At 39.4% G+C, this 17893-nt stretch overlaps 4 protein-coding genes across 4 annotated transcripts; 3 read left to right on the forward strand and 1 right to left on the reverse strand.

Annotated features, from left to right (window-relative positions):
- The first annotated feature begins 927 nt into the window (after positions 1–927).
- Positions 928–1803, forward strand: LOC127366617 (hepcidin). Its single transcript, XM_051405740.1, has 3 exons — positions 928–1108; positions 1208–1270; positions 1460–1803. Exons 1-3 carry the CDS (start codon positions 1022–1024, stop codon positions 1565–1567), a joined length of 258 nt encoding a protein of 85 aa, XP_051261700.1. The 5' UTR covers positions 928–1021; the 3' UTR covers positions 1568–1803.
- A 1663-nt stretch (positions 1804–3466) lies between these two features.
- On the reverse strand, positions 3467–4342 carry LOC127366619 (hepcidin). The gene is made up of 3 exons (XM_051405741.1): positions 4156–4342; positions 3994–4056; positions 3467–3802 (listed from the first exon to the last, which is right to left on the reverse strand). The coding sequence occupies exons 1-3, from the start codon at positions 4240–4242 to the stop codon at positions 3695–3697; spliced, it is 258 nt and encodes an 85-aa protein (XP_051261701.1). The 5' UTR covers positions 4243–4342; the 3' UTR covers positions 3467–3694.
- Positions 4343–5790: 1448 nt separating this feature from the next.
- Positions 5791–6686, forward strand: LOC127366622 (hepcidin-like). The gene is made up of 3 exons (XM_051405745.1): positions 5791–6024; positions 6124–6186; positions 6378–6686. The coding sequence occupies exons 1-3, from the start codon at positions 5938–5940 to the stop codon at positions 6483–6485; spliced, it is 258 nt and encodes an 85-aa protein (XP_051261705.1). The 5' UTR covers positions 5791–5937; the 3' UTR covers positions 6486–6686.
- Positions 6687–8892: 2206 nt separating this feature from the next.
- On the forward strand, positions 8893–9728 carry LOC127366616 (hepcidin). Its single transcript, XM_051405739.1, has 3 exons — positions 8893–9082; positions 9182–9244; positions 9436–9728. The coding sequence occupies exons 1-3, from the start codon at positions 8996–8998 to the stop codon at positions 9541–9543; spliced, it is 258 nt and encodes an 85-aa protein (XP_051261699.1). The 5' UTR covers positions 8893–8995; the 3' UTR covers positions 9544–9728.
- The last annotated feature ends 8165 nt before the right edge of the window (positions 9729–17893 follow it).

Consider the following 17893-nt stretch of genomic DNA (forward strand, 5'->3'; position numbering starts at 1 on the left):
CTCTGCTGCAATAGTATCACTGATGTCCTGGTAATGCCATTGACACAACACACAAAAAATGTTTCATGTTTTTTGGAAAAATATGTTTTGTGCATTGTGCGTGCCATTTATTTGTCATCAAAATAAAAAGTCCAAGTACAAATAATGCAACCGTGATGATAATGTGTTTGTCTTCGTCCTTATCTGTTCATTTCAAAAATGTTAGATAAACTTAAAATAGCAGATATTAAGAGAGCCAAGGAAAGAAGGGTTACCTATACACACACCAAACCTTTATATTTTTTTATTGTGTGTTTATTGTTATACCTGTCAATAAAGGCACCCTAAGTGCAGCCTCTATATTTATTTGTTATATAGAGGCTGTGTTTACCTTAATTAAATTATGCATAACTAACAAACATAGCTTCATGATTTGTGCAAAATATGTAAAGATATGGTGCAATACACTGACATTATTCTATTAATCTCTCACACAAACTGGTAGGTCCATTTGTATCATTGTGTTGACCCTCGCTTCACGTTCCCCTCCAATATGTGAAGGAGAAACTGGGGTGGCTGCAAAAGTTGTTAAAAACGCAGATAGCCCTAATTATAGCCAGTGTTTGGTTTGTCTGCTCTGGGCTACTGTAGAAACATTGTTGTTCAACATGTTGGACTCCATGGAAGGCCACCCACAGCACCTGTACATATAAAAGGCTAATTGTAAGGTGATTGAAACACGATTCCTATGTTCAGGTGATTATGCACTAATGAATTCATACATATATATTCAATTTCTGCCAATAGAGCCTCAGAAATGTAACACACCGGACCTTTAAGAAAATTAAGTTTAATAAGCATCACCCAGGGAGTGATGCAACTAAGTGCTGTCAGTGATGAGGCAACAGTGGCCTAAGTGAGTATAAATACCAGCAGGTTTTACACATTCAACCATCAGACAGGAGAAGAAGTCAAAGGAGCTGACAAGAGTCACCAAAAGAGTGAAAGAATTGAAACCTTAAAGCAGTCAAACCCTCCTAAGATGAAGACATTCAGTGTTGCAGTTGCAGTGGCCGTCGTGCTCGCCTTCATTTGCCTTCAGGAGAGCTCTGCTGTCCCAGTCACTGAGGTAACAACTTGACTTCAATCATTTCATTTGCTTATTAGCCGTAAATGTTTTGTCCAAATACTGAGACATTGTTCCTAAAAGTACAAAATTCATTACCAGGTGCAAGAGCTGGAGGAGCCAATGAGCAATGAGTATCAAGAGATGCCAGTGGAATCGTGGAAGGTACGTTGAGTTAAATGAATGAATGAAGTCAGATACCATGAGCCAGTTCTAATGGAAGTGGATGCATTTTCACTGCAAAGTGCTCTGATGCTCTCTCCAGAAGAAATGATCAGAGCAGGAGAGAATAAACAGAGTGAGAGATGATGCTGGAGATGAACACCTTGCTCATGTCTCTTGTCTTTCACACAGATGCCGTATAACAACAGACACAAGCGTCACAGCAGCCCCGGTGGCTGTCGCTTTTGCTGCAATTGCTGTCCTAATATGAGGGGATGTGGTGTCTGCTGCAGGTTCTGAGGATTCCTGCTCCAGCCTGGGATTTACACAGCTACTACTTAATATTCTTTTAACCTTTTTCACTCAATTTTACAACTTCCAGTAATACTCCTGGTTGTAAATATCTGAGGATGTGACTGGATTTGGTCATGCGGTTGTTAATGTGTGCTCAGTGATGTGACTGCATCATCCTATAACTATACCTGCAGATACTACTGTGCATTGTCACAATAAACTTACCTTTTACTGATATATAATCTGTGAACATGTTTATTTTTTCTTATAATAATCTGGTTTCATTAGTGAGCGTTAACTTTTCTTTCAGCTGTGTCATATGCATTTACTGGTTTCACATTTATATCACACATAAACCAGAATACCAAGTTATAAGAGAGCAGTCTGATTCACCCAGAAGCACAGACATTTATGTGCTTATTTTGTAAAAAGGCAGAGTTGGTTGTGCATGATTAAATAATAATACCAACATAGCAAATTTCACACTATAGTTAGAAAGTGTTTTACGCTAAAGAACACCACAAACAATTGAACATGTTATAAAACAGAAATTAAATCACATAAAAGCCATTTTTAAAAAGTGGGTTTTAAACGGGGATTTAAAAGATGTTACTGCCCTGATCACCTATGGTCATTCCTATGTCTCGGAGACCAAACTGCTAACACTATCACCGTTGTGTATAAATCTGGACCTTGGAATAACCAAGTAAGTTTGTAAGTTACCAATAATAACTTGAAATAAATTCTGAAAACAACAGGTAGCTAGTGTAAGGAAGACAGGACGTCTGTAGCGATGCATCTCTGTGTGATTGACCCTTACACATGTCTCCTGTGTTGCTTTTACTGCGGCTGCAGCACCCCTGCTGTCCGTGGAGAGTGCTGCTCCAACAAACGCTAACGTTTTGTTTTAAAGAACCACTGTGTAGGATTTAGTTGCATCTAGTGTTGTAATTGCAGATTGTACCCTCACCCTCACCTCCCAAGTGCAATGGAGAAAGTATGGTGGCCATAAAAAATGTGAACAGTCCTATCTAGAGCCATGTGTTTGGTTTTTCCCTTCTGGGCTTCTCTAGAAACATGGCTGCTCAACATAGCAGCCTCCATGGAAGACATCCCGCTCCCTCTGTAGACATAAAAGATTCATTCTAAGACTGCACATTATATGCAGCAGCCTGTAGCTCCTTCAAACTTGCTACACTTGTTTAAATCTGTTCTATTTTTTTGCATTCAGTTGTGCATTATTGAAGGACTGTGATCTTCTGCCTTTATCACACACTTTTGAGCCATGTTGCAACATGGGGGTTTGATCCACATAGTGCAATAACAAAAATCTCCCAATGTACTTTCGTTTTGAGTAAAAGGTAGGGGAAACAATATCCAATGCACAGTTTACAATTGGTGTTTACTGTCCTTGGTTTTCCAGGAAAAGACTGTGGTGAGACATTTAAGAAAGCAATAGAAGAGCAAAGATAAGACAGACACAAGTGGACCAAGAGAAACAGGTTATATAATAGAAGTACATCAGAGGTTACCTGTGCACACTCTGCCCAATTATTGGATTCTGATCTTATTGGTATATTGGTTTTTGGGGGTTTTTTTATGACGAGGCTCCAACATTGTGCAGCCTTTAATTTGACACGGTCTAAGTGCAGAACCATCACACATGATGACCCACTTCATTTAATCACACACAACCAACTCTGCCTTTCTGCAAAATAAGCACATACATATCTGTGCTTCTGGGTGCGTCAGATCCCTTATAACTTGGCATTCTGGTTTATGTTTGACATAAATGCTAAACCAGGAGATACATTTGAGACAGCTCAAAGAAACATTAATTCTCACAATAGGCACAGATTATTATAAGACTAAAACAATGTCAAAAGAACATGTCCACACATTATATATTAGTGAAATTCAAGTTTATTGTGATGGTACATTGTAGTATGTGCAGAGATTTAGTACAGCTTGTGGATGACGTATCACTGAGCACACATGAACTCCAGCAAATCCAGTAACATCCTCAGATATTTACAACCAGAAGTACTACTGAAAGTTGCAAAGTTGGTTTAAGTGAAAAAAAAATGAATATTTAATAGTAGTTGTGTAAATCCCAGGCTGGAGCAGGAATCCTCAGAACCTGCAGCAGACACCACATCCCCTCATATTAGGACAGCAATTGCAGCAAAAGCGACAGCCACCGGGGCTGCTGTGACGCTTGTGTCTGTTGTTATACGGCATCTGTGTGAAAGACAAGAGACATGAGTAAGGTGTTCATCTCCAGCATCATCTCTCACTCTGTTTATTCTCTCTCCTGCTCTGATCATTTCTTCTGGAGAGAGCATCAGAGCACTTTGCAGTGAAAATGCATCCACTTCCATTAGAACTGGCTCATGGTATCTGACTTCATTCATTCATTTAACTCAACGTACCTTCCACGATTCCACTGGCATCTCTTGATACTCATTGCTCATTGGCTCCTCCAGCTCTTGCACCTGATAATGAATTTTGTACTTTTAGGAACAACGTCTCAGTATTTGGACAAAACATTCACAGCTAATTAGCAAATGAAATGATTGAAGTCAAGTTGTTACCTCAGTGACTGGGACAGCAGAGCTCTCCTGAAGGCAAATGAAGGCGAGCATGACGGCCACTGCAACTGCAACACTGAATGTCTTCATCTTAGGAGGGTTTGACTGCTTTAAGGTTTCAATTCTTTCTCTCTTTTGGTGACTCTTGTCAGCTCCTTTGACTTCTTCTCCTGTCTGATGGTTGAATGTGTAAAACCTGCTGCTATTTATACTCACTTAGGCCACTGTTACCTCATCACTGACAGCACCTACAGTACAGTAGCTGCTTTTCAGGCTTGCATCACTCTCTGAGGGATGCTGGGAAGGAGAATGGGAAATTCCTCAGCAGTGTAAATTGGAAATTCTCTATCTTTGTTTTTTCCAAATATCATGTTTTCTTGTAACTCTGCTGCAATAGTATCACTGATGTCCTGGTAATGCCATTTACACAACACACAAAAAAATGTTTCATGTTTTTTGGAAAAATATGTTTTGTGCATTGTGCGTGCCATTTATTTGTCATCAAAATAAAAAGTCCAAGTACAAATAATGCAACCGTGATGATAATGTGTTTGTCTTCGTCCTTATCTGTTCATTTCAAAAATGTTAGATAAACTTAAAATAGCAGATATTAAGAGAGCCAAGGAAAGAAGGGTTACTTATACACACACCAAACTTTTATATTTTTTTATTGTGTGTTTATTTTAATACCTGTCAATAAAGGCACCCTAAGTGCAGCCTCTATATTTATTTATTATAGGGGAGCCAATGAGCAATGAGTATCAAGAGATGCCAGTGGAATCGTGGAAGGTACGTTGAGTTAAATGAATGAATGAAGTCAAATACCATGAGCCAGTTCTAATGGAGGTGGATGCATTTTCACTGCAAAGTGCTCTGATGCTCTCTCCAGAAGAAATGATCAGAGCAGGAGAGAGAATAAACAGAGTGAGAGATGATGCTGGAGATGAACACCTTGCTCATGTCTCTTGTCTTGTCTTAAAATAGCAGATATTAAGAGAGCCAAGGAAAGAAGGGTTACCTATACACACACCAAACCTTTATATTTTTTTATTGTGTGTTTATTGTTATACCTGTCAATAAAGGCACCCTAAGTGCAGCCTCTATATTTATTTGTTATATAGAGGCTGTGTTTACCTTAATTAAATTATGCATAACTAACAAACATAGCTTCATGATTTGTGCAAAATATGTAAAGATATGGTGCAATACACTGACATGATTCTATTAATCTCTCACACAAACTGGTAGGTCCATTTGTATCATTGTGTTGACCCTCGCTTCACGTTCCCCTCCAATATGTGAAGGAGAAACTGGGGTGGCTGCAAAAGTTGTTAAAAACGCAGATAGCCCTAATTATAGCCAGTGTTTGGTTTGTCTGCTCTGGGCTACTGTAGAAACATTGTTGTTCAACATGTTGGACTCCATGGAAGGCCACCCACAGCACCTGTACATATAAAAGGCTAATTGTAAGGTGATTGAAACACGATTCCTATGTTCAGGTGATTATGCACTAATGAATTCATACATATATATTCAATTTCTGCCAATAGAGCCTCAGAAATGTAACACACCGGACCTTTAAGAAAATTAAGTTTAATAAGCATCACCCAGGGAGTGATGCAACTAAGTGCTGTCAGTGATGAGGCAACAGTGGCCTAAGTGAGTATAAATAGCAGCAGGTTTTACACATTCAACCATCAGACAGGAGAAGAAGTCAAAGGAGCTGACAAGAGTCACCAAAAGAGTGAAAGAATTGAAACCTTAAAGCAGTCAAACCCTCCTAAGATGAAGACATTCAGTGTTGCAGTTGCAGTGGCCGTCGTGCTCGCCTTCATTTGCCTTCAGGAGAGCTCTGCTGTCCCAGTCACTGAGGTAACAACTTGACTTCAATCATTTCATTTGCTAATTAGCTGTGAATGTTTTGTCCAAATACTGAGACATTGTTCCTAAAAGTACAAAATTCATTACCAGGTGCAAGAGCTGGAGGAGCCAATGAGCAATGAATATCAAGAGATGCCAGTGGAATCGTGGAAGGTACGTTGAGTTAAATGAATGAATGAAGTCAGATACCATGAGCCAGTTCTAATGGAAGTGGATGCATTTTCACTGCAAAGTGCTCTGATGCTCTCTCCAGAAAAAATGATCAGAGCAGGAGAGAGAATAAACAGAGTGAGAGATGATGCTGGAGATGAACACCTTGCTCATGTCTCTTGTCTTTCACACAGATGCCGTATAACAACAGACACAAGCGTCACAGCAGCCCCGGTGGCTGTCGCTTTTGCTGCAATTGCTGTCCTAATATGAGGGGATGTGGTGTCTGCTGCAGGTTCTGAGGATTCCTGCTCCAGCCTGGGATTTACACAGCTACTACTTAATATTCTTTTAACCTTTTTCACTCAATTTTACAACATTTACACTGTTACTGGATTACATGTGTGCTCAGTGTTGTGACTGAATCAATCAAACACTGTGTTTCATATCTGCAGATTCTACTGTGTATTACCATAATAAAGTTCAATTACACTGATATATAATATGTGAACATGTTCTTTTAACATTGTTTTAGTCTTACATTGATCTGGTGTGACTTGTGAGAGTTAACCTACTTTAACTGTGTGTCAAATGTAGCTCCTGGTTTACATTTATGTCACACATAAACCAGAATACCAAGTTATCCTTTATATATTTATATGTCCTTCTTATATAGAAGCTAACTAGCCTCACTGCTTTAGGTAATAACTGAATAGATTTTGTGAAGCCAGAATTAATGAGCTATAGAGTCAGTAATTGTCACCTTTGTAAAATAAACATAAATATTTCCACACATTTGAGAAAAACCTTCTGTGATTACTGATATTACTAACTGGCACACATTCTGTAGTGGGGAAAGTTATGCCAAACTGTAACAAGTCCATCTTGCTCCTGCTGCTCAGTATGTTGATGCCAGCTGAGTGTGCTCCTGTTTGGAAAAAAGAGAGTTTAAATCTATGATTAAAGGAGCGGTAACTTTAGCTCAGCCAACCAGTTGGGTTAAAACTAGAGGTTTGACTTCCGTTCCATCAACGCCTCCATCCAAACACTCCAGTCAATACACAGTGTTTCTCTTGGAGCTATAATTTGGGTTTGATAACAAATAAATACCACACATGAAGAACAAACAATGATTAAGTCAATATCAAGGGATCTTATTAAAACAAAATGATGAATATTCGTCACGATTGGAGAGAATGAAATAGTTAAATTGTAGCTTCAATAGATGCTGAAGGTTGTGCTCTCTGTCACATTAATGAAATAATTATTATAAAACCTAGGTAATCAGAATTATCCAACAGCTATAGAGCTGTTTGGTGACACAGGAGTCAAATGAAGTCAGGGATTTTAGTTCTTGCACAACATAGGCCTCTTTGGAAAGAATGAAGTTACTGAAAATTCACTTGGCCCCTGACTTTATCAGTGTTTACGGCACACACTGATAACCTAATTTCACTGTCTGTCATTTGAAAAGGTTTTACACTACATCTTATGTTTAAGTGATAAATAAAACAAAATAAAAGTCTACTACTACTACTACTACTACTACTACTACTACTACTACAATAGTTGTGTCAGAGCGAATAAAATGTATTTTATATGACACTTATCTATTAACAGATACCAAGAAACCAGCAATATTATTTTTACAACTGTGCTCAATAAGGAAATGTTTTTATAAAATTGTGCTTCACTATAGGTGCACCATGCCATCTTGCACCTTGCTGAAGGAAGGTTCAGAAAAAAAAAAAAAATAAAAGTAGTCATGGAGTTTGGTCTGTGTGTTCTTTTGTTGGTTCTCCTAATATCTCCTGTTGCTGTCTCTATCTGCCTGCTCACACACACTTTGCCCGGGTAAAACAGGGAGAGTAAACACCAACAGCAGGCGGTCTTGTAGATATTGTAAAAATGAAACTGAATGAAAACATTTCCTTCTTTCATCACAGTAACAAATGAAAACTAAGCTTTAAGTTAAATCAGCATTGTGTACACATCTTCATCCCCTTTTTCAAAGTGCTTAAAATTTATATTTTAGGGTTACCTAACATTTTAATGAACACAAAACCTGCATGTTTTAGATGAGGATAATGACAGAAATATGTGTTTACATTTTCATCACTGTTACATTACTGTTGTTGTTGTTATAAGTTATTGCATAACTTTTCAGTTTGATGACAGATGTCACACAATGCAAAAAACATGATAGGTAGATTTGTATACTGCGTTTGGTTGACAGTTTAGTTTATTATAAAAACATTGTCTTTACTATCATTTATTTAACACCATTTCAAATGTTTCAGTGTGTTATGTATTGATCTATTAACAATTGGTAACATATGCCTGGACATCAGTGATACTATTGCAGTTAACTAAGCATTTACAAAAGCTGCTGTTACTCTAACATTGTATATGTTCCTTCTTTATTGCATATACCTAAAGATACTAGAGGTGGAGAATAAGTACTGTATAACCATACACTCTGTGATAGAACTGCCTTTGCAATAAAAGATAAAATGTTAATGATTAAAACGTGGAACAGGCAAACAATAGAGAATTCCTGATTCCCACCGCTGAGGAATTTCCCCATTCTCCTTCCCAGCATCCCTTTAGAAAGTGATGCAAGCTCGTCCCTGAAAGCAGCTACTGTACTGTAGGTGCTGTCAGTGATGAGGCAACAGTGGCCTTAGTGAGTATAAATAGCAGCAGGTTTTACACATTCAACCATCAGACAGGAGAAGAAGTCAAAGGAGCTGACAAGAGTCATCAAAAGAGTGAAAGAATTGAAACCTTAAAGCAGTCAAACCCTCCTAAGATGAAGACATTCAGTGTTGCAGTTGCAGTGGCCGTCGTGCTCGCCTTCATTTGCCTTCAGGAGAGCTCTGCTGTCCCAGTCACTGAGGTAACAACTTGACTTCAATCATTTCATTTGCTTATTAGCTGTGAATGTTTTGTCCAAATACTGAGACATTGTTCCTAAAAGTACAAAATTCATTACCAGGTGCAAGAGCTGGAGGAGCCAATGAGCAATGAGTATCAAGAGATGCCAGTGGAATCGTGGAAGGTACGTTGAGTTAAATGAATGAATGAAGTCAGATACCATGAACCAGTTCTAATGGAAGTGGATGCATTTTCACTGCAAAGTGCTCTGATGCTCTCTCCAGAAGAAATGATCAGAGCAGGAGAGAGAATAAACAGAGTGAGAGATGATGCTGGAGATGAACACCTTGCTCATGTCTCTTGTCTTTCACACAGATGCCGTATAACAACAGACACAAGCGTCACAGCAGCCCCGGTGGCTGTCGCTTTTGCTGCAATTGCTGTCCTAATATGAGCGGATGTGGTGTCTGCTGCAGGTTCTGAGGATTCCTGCTCCAGCCTGGAATTTACACAGCTTCTACACAGTACTCCTGGTTGTAAATATCTGAGGATGTTACTGGATTACATGTGTGCTCAGTGATGTGATTGAATCATCCAAACACTGTGTTTAATATCTGCAGATTCTACTGTGTATTGTCATAATAAAGTTCAATTTCACTGATATATAATGTGTGAATATGTTCTTTTAACATTGTTTTAGTCTTATAGTTATCTGGTGTCAAATGTGAACGTTAACTTTTCTCTCAGCTGTGTGTCAAATGCATCTCCTGGTTTAGTATTAATGTCACACATAAACCATAATTTTCTTTTCTTATATATAAGCTACCTAGCCTACACTGCTCCAGGTAATAATACCTACTGTTTAAAAAAAGTTTAAATCCATGATTAAAAGAGTCACTAGCTTAGCAGGCTTAATGGCTAAACCAACCAGTTGGGTTGAAACTAAAGATTGACTTCTGTTCCATCCTAATGATCAAACAATGATCAAGTAAATATTAAGGGAACTTATTAAAACAAAATGACAAATATTCATCATGATTGGATAGAACATTAAATAGTTCAAATTGTATCTTTAAGAGATGCTGAATGTTATACTTTTATTCGTATTCACAAAATTAAAAAAAGCTCTATGTCAGCGGTATTCCAAGATGTGCAGCCATGCTACTGTTTGTTGACACGCATGTGGTCATGTAGTTCAGAAGGTTATCAGTCAATTGGACAGAGGGACAGGGAATTTTGGTTATTGCGCAAGATATTTGGAACAAGTGAAGTTACTATAAAAAAAAAAAAGGCCCCTGACATTATCAGTAATTATTTGATTTTACTTTGTGTTTGAATAACTTTTTTACACTGCCAGACCATCTTACGTGATCAATAAATAAAGTATAGTTTGGTGTTTGTTAACAATTTGGATTATTATAATATCACTAATTTATGTGTTTAAGCTTTTATTTCAGACCATCTTGCACCTTGCTGATGTCTCTCCTTGAAAACATACATTATATTTTAAATAAATCTCTTTGAATTCAAATCAGCAGTACATTCTCCCATACGGTATATTTGGAAACATGTACAGCAACTTCATGTATGCAACTGTGTATTCTGTTTGTAGAAAATCAATAATGACACTGGGCCCTAACCCTACAATCAAGATTACAGAACATCCTATTCCTCAGGACTTTCCTATAACCATTCCCAGCATCCCTCATTGAGTGACGCAAGTAAGTGCTGTCAGTTATGAAGCAACAGTCACCTGAGTGAGTATAAATAACACCACATTTTATACATTCAACCATTAGACAAGAAAACTACTCCACTCAAACCTAAGATGAAGACATTCAGTGTTGCAGTTGCAGTGGCCGTCGTGCTCACCTTCATTTGCCTTCAGGAGAGCTCTGCTGTCCCAGTCACTGAGGTAACAACTTCACTTAAAGTAATTTTATTTGCTTATAGCTGTGAGTGTTTTGTGAAAATACTAACTTCCTAAATGTTCCGAATTATTCATTAACAGTTGAAAGAGCTGGAGGAGGCAATAAGCAACGACAGTGCATCACAAGAAGACACATCTGTGGAAACATGGATGGTATGTTCAGCTGATTGACTATTTAAGTCATTTAACGAACTAATTCAAAAGTGGGTGGGTTTTTCCTTCAAACTGCCCTGATACTTCTCGGATGAAACTGAATAAACAGAATGAGTAATAATGCTGGAGAACACTTTGCTCTAATGTCTTTTCTTTCGAACAGATGCCATATAACGTCAGAGAGAGTCCCATTAGATGCCGGTATTGCTGCGGGTGCTGCAAACTCGATGTCTGTGGCATGTGCTGCAACTGAGGATTGTTGTACCGAAAATAAAAATGTGATGTCGCTGGATTTGTTCACGCTGTAGTTACTATGTGCTTATATTAAACACTACCTACAGATACTATTGTGTATTGTCACATTCACTTTTAATGTCAGTGCGTGTTGTGGATGAACAGTCGACTCAGGATAAATTTAACCGCCATTGCATTCAATCAATAACCCATAACTGTGCTAATCAGATAGAGAATGTGTAGGCACTACACTTAGATAAATGGGGAAATGTGCTGTTAAGTCCAACACTTAATATCTGTCACCAACCATGCAGGCCCAAATACTGGGATGTTAAGGGAGTAACGCCCTCCACTGGCCTCTAACAAACGACACGTCCAGAGGCAATTTCATTTTCCAAGGGTGGTCTGCTGTCCAAGTGCTAACCAGTCCCAGCCCAGTTCTGCTGTACTTTGCTTGTTATCCAGTGAGGGGAGGTATGGCATCTAGCCATGGTGGTATGCATGCTATTGTGTTACTTTCAGCATGGCTGCATTGTACCTCACAATTATAATGACCACAAAGGTCAAATAAATAGTCTGGTGTTAATTCAGTGCAGAAATGATTAGGGGACACACAGACTCAGACTCTGTGATAGTTATAAATGTTGAAACAACATACAGAAAGGGCAATATATTGCAAGTGACAAGCAGAACAATAGCAGACCTGTGGTTGCTATGTAAACCTGTGTGATTACGATTTAATTACACCCACACACACAGAAGTGCATCCACACGCTAGAAAACACACATATGCTCAGACTTACACATCCACACAGACTACCAGTCTGGAGCCTGGCGGACTCCCGCTCTGATCCCACCCTCATGCAGCCTTGCGGGGGGCTGAGCAGCATGCCAGGCCTGCCTCGCGCCCAGACGGATGCCCGTTACACGCCCCCATACCAACAGAGCTACTGCCAAACCACACAAGGAGATAGTAAATGAGAGCAGAGGGTTCTGTTCAGCTCACACACACACACACTTTATTTTATCTGACTCATACCCACACAGAAAACACAAGGCAGGCAGGCAGGCAGCAAGCAATTAGGGGCCTGTTCATCGGTGAACTACAGTATTACTAGCTCTATAAATCTTCAAGCTAGCATGTTTAAAGTGTACAAACTTAAGTGCTTGAGTGGTGAGCTGAGAAACTCACAGGATGTTACTGCTGTCGGTCATTTGATTAGACAATCTTTACGAACTGGGAGCTGCGGTGAACAACAGTTTTTGGTATCTTTCGTTTTTGTCGTCTGCAACCAAAAATTGATGAAAAAATGAACCATCATGAATCCACTTTGCTGTTTTAGCACTAAAAGAGACTGGAACTCTACAGCTATGTTGGAGGCTATGTGAGTTTGTACTTACGGACAGCGTTGCTTTGAACTAAATGCTAATGTCAGGGTGCTCAAATGCTCATAATAACAATGCTAAGATGCTGATGTTTAGCAGATAAAACGTCTTGATTCTACCGGGTACAGGTCTATGACGTTACGTCTGTGCTGACATTTTGTTCCAACCCTCTAACCCCACAGCTTCATACCCCACTGGGAGAAATTTGGAAGTGGAGCATTTTGTCAGCCCAGTTGTGCTGACCTGCTCATATTTAGTTAATTGTAATTTTTCCTTGATTTTTGAGCTTCTACTATGAGTAAGTAAGTTATGTAGTTAAAAGGTTTCTTTTGTTTTTTTGCAATCAGAGTCTGCACAGGGTGTTTTATTTTGAAAACTGACCAGATGCTCTTTGTGATCCTATCAAAAATAGACTCGGCATGTATTCTCTGAAACTTGGTCGATAATACAACTCTGGAAAGCTACCACCACTGTAACTATTTATCTTTGGCACAATTGCAAATCATCTTGAGAGGGACATGAATGTCTACACCAAATTTCATGTCAATCCATCTAATACAGTAGTTGTCAAGACATTTAGCTCAAAACTACAATGGTGCTGCTAGAGGATGGCTGAAATCACCAAGACACATCATCTGGGAACCATGACTATCTGTATGTGAATCTGTAACCTCAACCAATCCATCTAGTAGATGTCAAAATACTTGGATAAGTTAAAATATCGACCTGCTGGTGGGGACAGGTGAAAGGTAAAGTCAGGGATCACCAAAGCCAGTAGTCACAATTGTAAACTGAATACTGAACATGAGGATTGTAACCCATGTGTAAAACAGATTAGGGGGCGGAGCTGATACAGTTCAAATGATTTAATAAACAAAAAGGTGTTGGAATATTAATTTACTACATCATAAGGCAGTAATCCAAAGCAGAAAGAAAGTCCATAAACTGAAAGTAGTAGTCCATACAATGGGAAAAGGGTGAACACTTCACACATGACAGACTTGACAATGAAATGAAACAAAGAAACTCAATGACCAAACACACAGGTGAGGGGGAGGATAACAAGACACAGGTGAAAATAATGAGGGCGAGGCAGGCAATTAAAACTGGAGGGAAAACAGAGAATGACAATTACAAAAAAAAAAAAAAAACAGGAAACAACCAAACCAAACCCAAAATCAAGACACCAGTAGGTTTAATCCTATGGGAAACCACTTGGCAATCCATCTGTCATTTGTTTGATATTTCAGTCTGGATTACAGCGTTGGACTGACCAATCGACAGACCAACTGACATTGCCATCCCTAGATGAATGATAGAATCAAAGTTTCCTTTAATGTGAAAATAAAAATATATGACTGAATGTGCAAAATTAGACGATTTTATGGTATTCTCTATCAAAGCATGTTGGTTGGCAAAATACAAAACATTTTACAAACTAATTTCTCTAAAGGGAATGATGAATTCTGAGTAATGTTTTTTTTAAATGAATATCTAACATTGAGGAGTAGAACTTTGGAATTGCTTCCTATTAATGTTCCCTTGATTGGATCCAGAGGGCCACATTACATACAATGCTGCCTGTAATATCTCATTTGACTGCAATTGTTTCAGACTCTTAACCGACAGATTAGTCATCACTTTCTACAGTTAATCACTTAAACCAGCAACAGCAGAGAGCAGAGTGTGAACCAGAGGCTCCACCGCAGGTCACACTCCACAGCAAAGGCTGGGAGCCATTCACACACACACACACACACACACACACACACACACACACACACACACACACACACACACACACACACACACACTACACAATCAAGGCTGGGAACCACTGACATGAGGTCAAGACCTCCCCTACAGCTGAGTTGATTAAACACATTTCTACAACCCACACACTGCCCAATAAAATGTGCTGTGCTGAGGAGGATGACTATGTTGTGCATACTGGGAGCATCACTGGCTCCAGTCTTCCCAGAGAGCCCAGCCCAGCGAGTGAGGCTAAGATACAACACCCTGCTACAGCGGCTCCACTTCCACCTACTCGCAATACCTTGAGGGAGCAATCAACCTGGTCTCTTATTAGGAGGATAATGCCTGTTTGTACATGTGTATATGTATGAATGAATATTTCCTCCACAGACCCTCCAAGTAGGGGGCAAAGGTTGCTTCTGCACCATGGCGCTGCATAATCCGGCCCTGAATGAAGGCGGGAGGAGGGGGAGATAAACATTCCTGGACAATGAGACCCTCCTTTACCCCCTGCTGTACTCATACCCACTTAATATCTGCTTACCCACAATGCAACACTTGGCTCAAGTGAATAGCCCCCCTGGAACCTGCGCAATGCCACTACAGAATAACACAGCCTCACTCCTAGAAGCCACAAGTGTCAGCTATGGCTCGGATACAACCCTTCTGGGCCCTTACTGAGCACATTATATCCTATTCAACTGGTCTGAATATACTTTAATAAGACCTGTTTTTGATTAATTCTCCCTTGAAACCGGTAGTAACACGGCTACTAGGCACATATAAAAATTGAATGAATGGAGTGGGGCTGCCAGAGAGTCAGGAGGGGGAAAATAGGAATCCTTGTGGATTTGTCCTCACCAGCTGGCTCTTGAGCCCAATATAATGGTTGTGCCCATGGCTCTCAGAGCACCAGTCAGAGGAAATATTTGCCCAGCTTGTAATGCTTTTAAGGTGCACAGTATGATTCAGATCAAGTCATAAAGCCCTTGCGTGTCATATCCTGAGAGCGAGGACAGAGCTGCTCTGCATATATTCCCCTCAAGTGAACAGGGACAATGGCTTTGTGTTGTGTTTGAATCCTGATGTAAATGAAAAAGTAATACATTGCAGAGGAACGTGGGGTTAAATAAGCCAGGAATACTTACAACACCCATAGGAAACACCACACCAGGTCAGTATAGAAACGCCTGTCTGTTCCATGTAATGGATGGTGATAAAAAGTCCCATGTCCCCCACTGCACCTGCTGTTATGAAGCCTAGCTGCAGAAACACTACCACAGCAAGTGACTCATAAATATTCCAAGTCCAAGAATGAGAAAGATTAACATTAATACACCAGGTGAACATTAAGAACATGAATCTTTTTCACTTTCTGTGCAGCAGGTGAGGCAGATGCGGAGGGATTAAATGACTGTGATCATCATGTACTTCCAGTGCCGCTCAGAGTCTTTTTACAATTTCCTGTTTCAAATGTCTCTGCAGCAAAGCAAAAAACTGTCACAGACAATTAGCTTTTATTGAAGAACATATTTATTTTTGGGATTAACTTGTTACCTAGCAACTCCAAATGAAGCCAAAATCTGTATTGAGAGTTGACTTTGGATTGCATTTTTGCAATTAGGGGTGAGTTTAGTAATAAAAGTCACCCATTAATGCCACCATTTAGTGGGCTTGTACACACCATGATGGCTAACATATGGCAAACTTGTTCAAAATATTAAGATCTGCTTGTCCTTTGACACCACTATGTTCCTACTCGTTGCTGTTTCGGCCCGTGCCAAACACCATGGCTAACCCATATGAAGATTAATGATTCCAGATTTCCCTCAACTCTAAGGGCAAGCGATGGCTCATTATACAGTTATTAAAAACAGCAAATTATTACAACATTTATTATCCCGGGCATTCTTATTTGCCCCACCAATGTCATAACTTCCATTTCTGCCATCTGCATTGGAACGAATGTGTCACATGTGCCACAACTGCACTTCTCACAATAGGCTACAGTATGTGAATGTAGAGCATAGGTCCCCGTGCCCCTCCCCTTATCCTCTCACTGTCCCTCTGAGCTACATACAGTGTATACAATAGATGCATTTATGTGCCATAACAACCTGCTTTAAAAGCACAGATTGCTATCAGTGATCTATACAGTGTAGAGCCCACTGGGTCATTTCCTGTTAGTGGTTTCACTTGTTGTGCCTTTGAAGCGGGCTTTAATAATAGGACCCAACAGAACTAATGAAAATGTTCTCTGTCAGATTAAAAGGGAGCTTCAGTCTCAGCCACCTAACCACATTGAGCACAAACATTAAAACACATACACACACACATAAGCATGCATGCGCACACACACAGTTTACAGAAGTGGTTTACACAGGGAGGACCATTCCTTCTGATGTGCGGATGACTGCTAACCCCCTTAACAACACTGAGAATACCATCAGTGTTCTGTTTCCCGCTGCAATAGGAAAAAAAGCGAAATGGATTGATGTCAAAGGAGAAAGGTGAGGGGAAATAAAGGGACCCGTTCCTCCAAAATGTGCGATGTGATTTTCTTTGTACCCCTTGTTTTCCGTTGTAGACGCTGCAATGTGTGCTGTAGTGGTGGTCTTGTGCTTAATGAATCCACTTCAGTGCAGTTCCTCTCCGTAAGCCTTTAGGTTTAATCCCCCAGTCTGGAGCAGTGATAGTCTGGCCCAGGGGATGACATCTGTGAATCGTTCATTAACTTGTAACCAGCAGCAGATGTCTTTAAAAACAACTCACTACATCTACGCCTTATTTCATTCCCTGCAACAGTCATTTTTGCTTTGCTTCATTCACTGGTTCACCCGACTACACAGAGTGGTTTATTAACCTCACTTTGCAGACAACGTGCAATTTTATGACAATTATCTAGCTTAATATGGAGCCCTGAAACTGACAAAATTTGATAAAAATAACTAGCCAAAAAATGTAACTCAAGACAAGCAAAACGTTTTTTTCCAATAACCATTTGGCTTGTTAAAAAAGTAACATGTAGGCTTTTTTAATATACTTTTCTATTTCTTTTTTATTATCTCATTTTATTTTTTATTTTTACTCACTCATTTTTTCCACTCTAAATGTTGTCTAAATATCTAAATGTCATTAATCATTTAGTGAAGCTATTTTCCCCACACGGCATTCTTTTCCTCACCAATTTCCGATTGAACAAACTGCTACACACTGAGCATAACAGCAGCAAAAGTATTTTAGTCGCAAGTTAACGCAAAAAAAGTTACCTAGCTATAGATACTTAGAAGTTCAAACACTATCCTCATAAAATGGGTGAATTTTGAAGTGCCGTCTCTTGTCTTCATCAAGGACAATGGAAATCGACTTTATCGA

This window comes from Dicentrarchus labrax, unplaced genomic scaffold, assembly GCF_905237075.1.
Source record: "Dicentrarchus labrax unplaced genomic scaffold, dlabrax2021, whole genome shotgun sequence".
NCBI lineage: Eukaryota > Metazoa > Chordata > Actinopteri > Moronidae > Dicentrarchus > Dicentrarchus labrax.

Excerpts from the sequence above, each read along its gene's own strand:
- LOC127366617 (XM_051405740.1), top strand. The coding sequence starts at position 1,022 with ATGAAGACATTCAGTGTTGCAGTTGCAGTGGCCGTCGTGCTCGCCTTC. Across the intron at positions 1,109-1,207 it reads CTGCTGTCCCAGTCACTGAG|GTGCAAGAGCTGGAGGAGCC; the intron begins GTAACAACTTGA and ends ATTCATTACCAG. Across the intron at positions 1,271-1,459 it reads TGCCAGTGGAATCGTGGAAG|ATGCCGTATAACAACAGACA; the intron begins GTACGTTGAGTT and ends TCTTTCACACAG.
- LOC127366619 (XM_051405741.1), bottom strand. The coding sequence starts at position 4,242 with ATGAAGACATTCAGTGTTGCAGTTGCAGTGGCCGTCATGCTCGCCTTC. Across the intron at positions 4,057-4,155 it reads CTGCTGTCCCAGTCACTGAG|GTGCAAGAGCTGGAGGAGCC; the intron begins GTAACAACTTGA and ends ATTCATTATCAG. Across the intron at positions 3,803-3,993 it reads TGCCAGTGGAATCGTGGAAG|ATGCCGTATAACAACAGACA; the intron begins GTACGTTGAGTT and ends TCTTTCACACAG.
- LOC127366622 (XM_051405745.1), top strand. The coding sequence starts at position 5,938 with ATGAAGACATTCAGTGTTGCAGTTGCAGTGGCCGTCGTGCTCGCCTTC. Across the intron at positions 6,025-6,123 it reads CTGCTGTCCCAGTCACTGAG|GTGCAAGAGCTGGAGGAGCC; the intron begins GTAACAACTTGA and ends ATTCATTACCAG. Across the intron at positions 6,187-6,377 it reads TGCCAGTGGAATCGTGGAAG|ATGCCGTATAACAACAGACA; the intron begins GTACGTTGAGTT and ends TCTTTCACACAG.
- LOC127366616 (XM_051405739.1), top strand. The coding sequence starts at position 8,996 with ATGAAGACATTCAGTGTTGCAGTTGCAGTGGCCGTCGTGCTCGCCTTC. Across the intron at positions 9,083-9,181 it reads CTGCTGTCCCAGTCACTGAG|GTGCAAGAGCTGGAGGAGCC; the intron begins GTAACAACTTGA and ends ATTCATTACCAG. Across the intron at positions 9,245-9,435 it reads TGCCAGTGGAATCGTGGAAG|ATGCCGTATAACAACAGACA; the intron begins GTACGTTGAGTT and ends TCTTTCACACAG.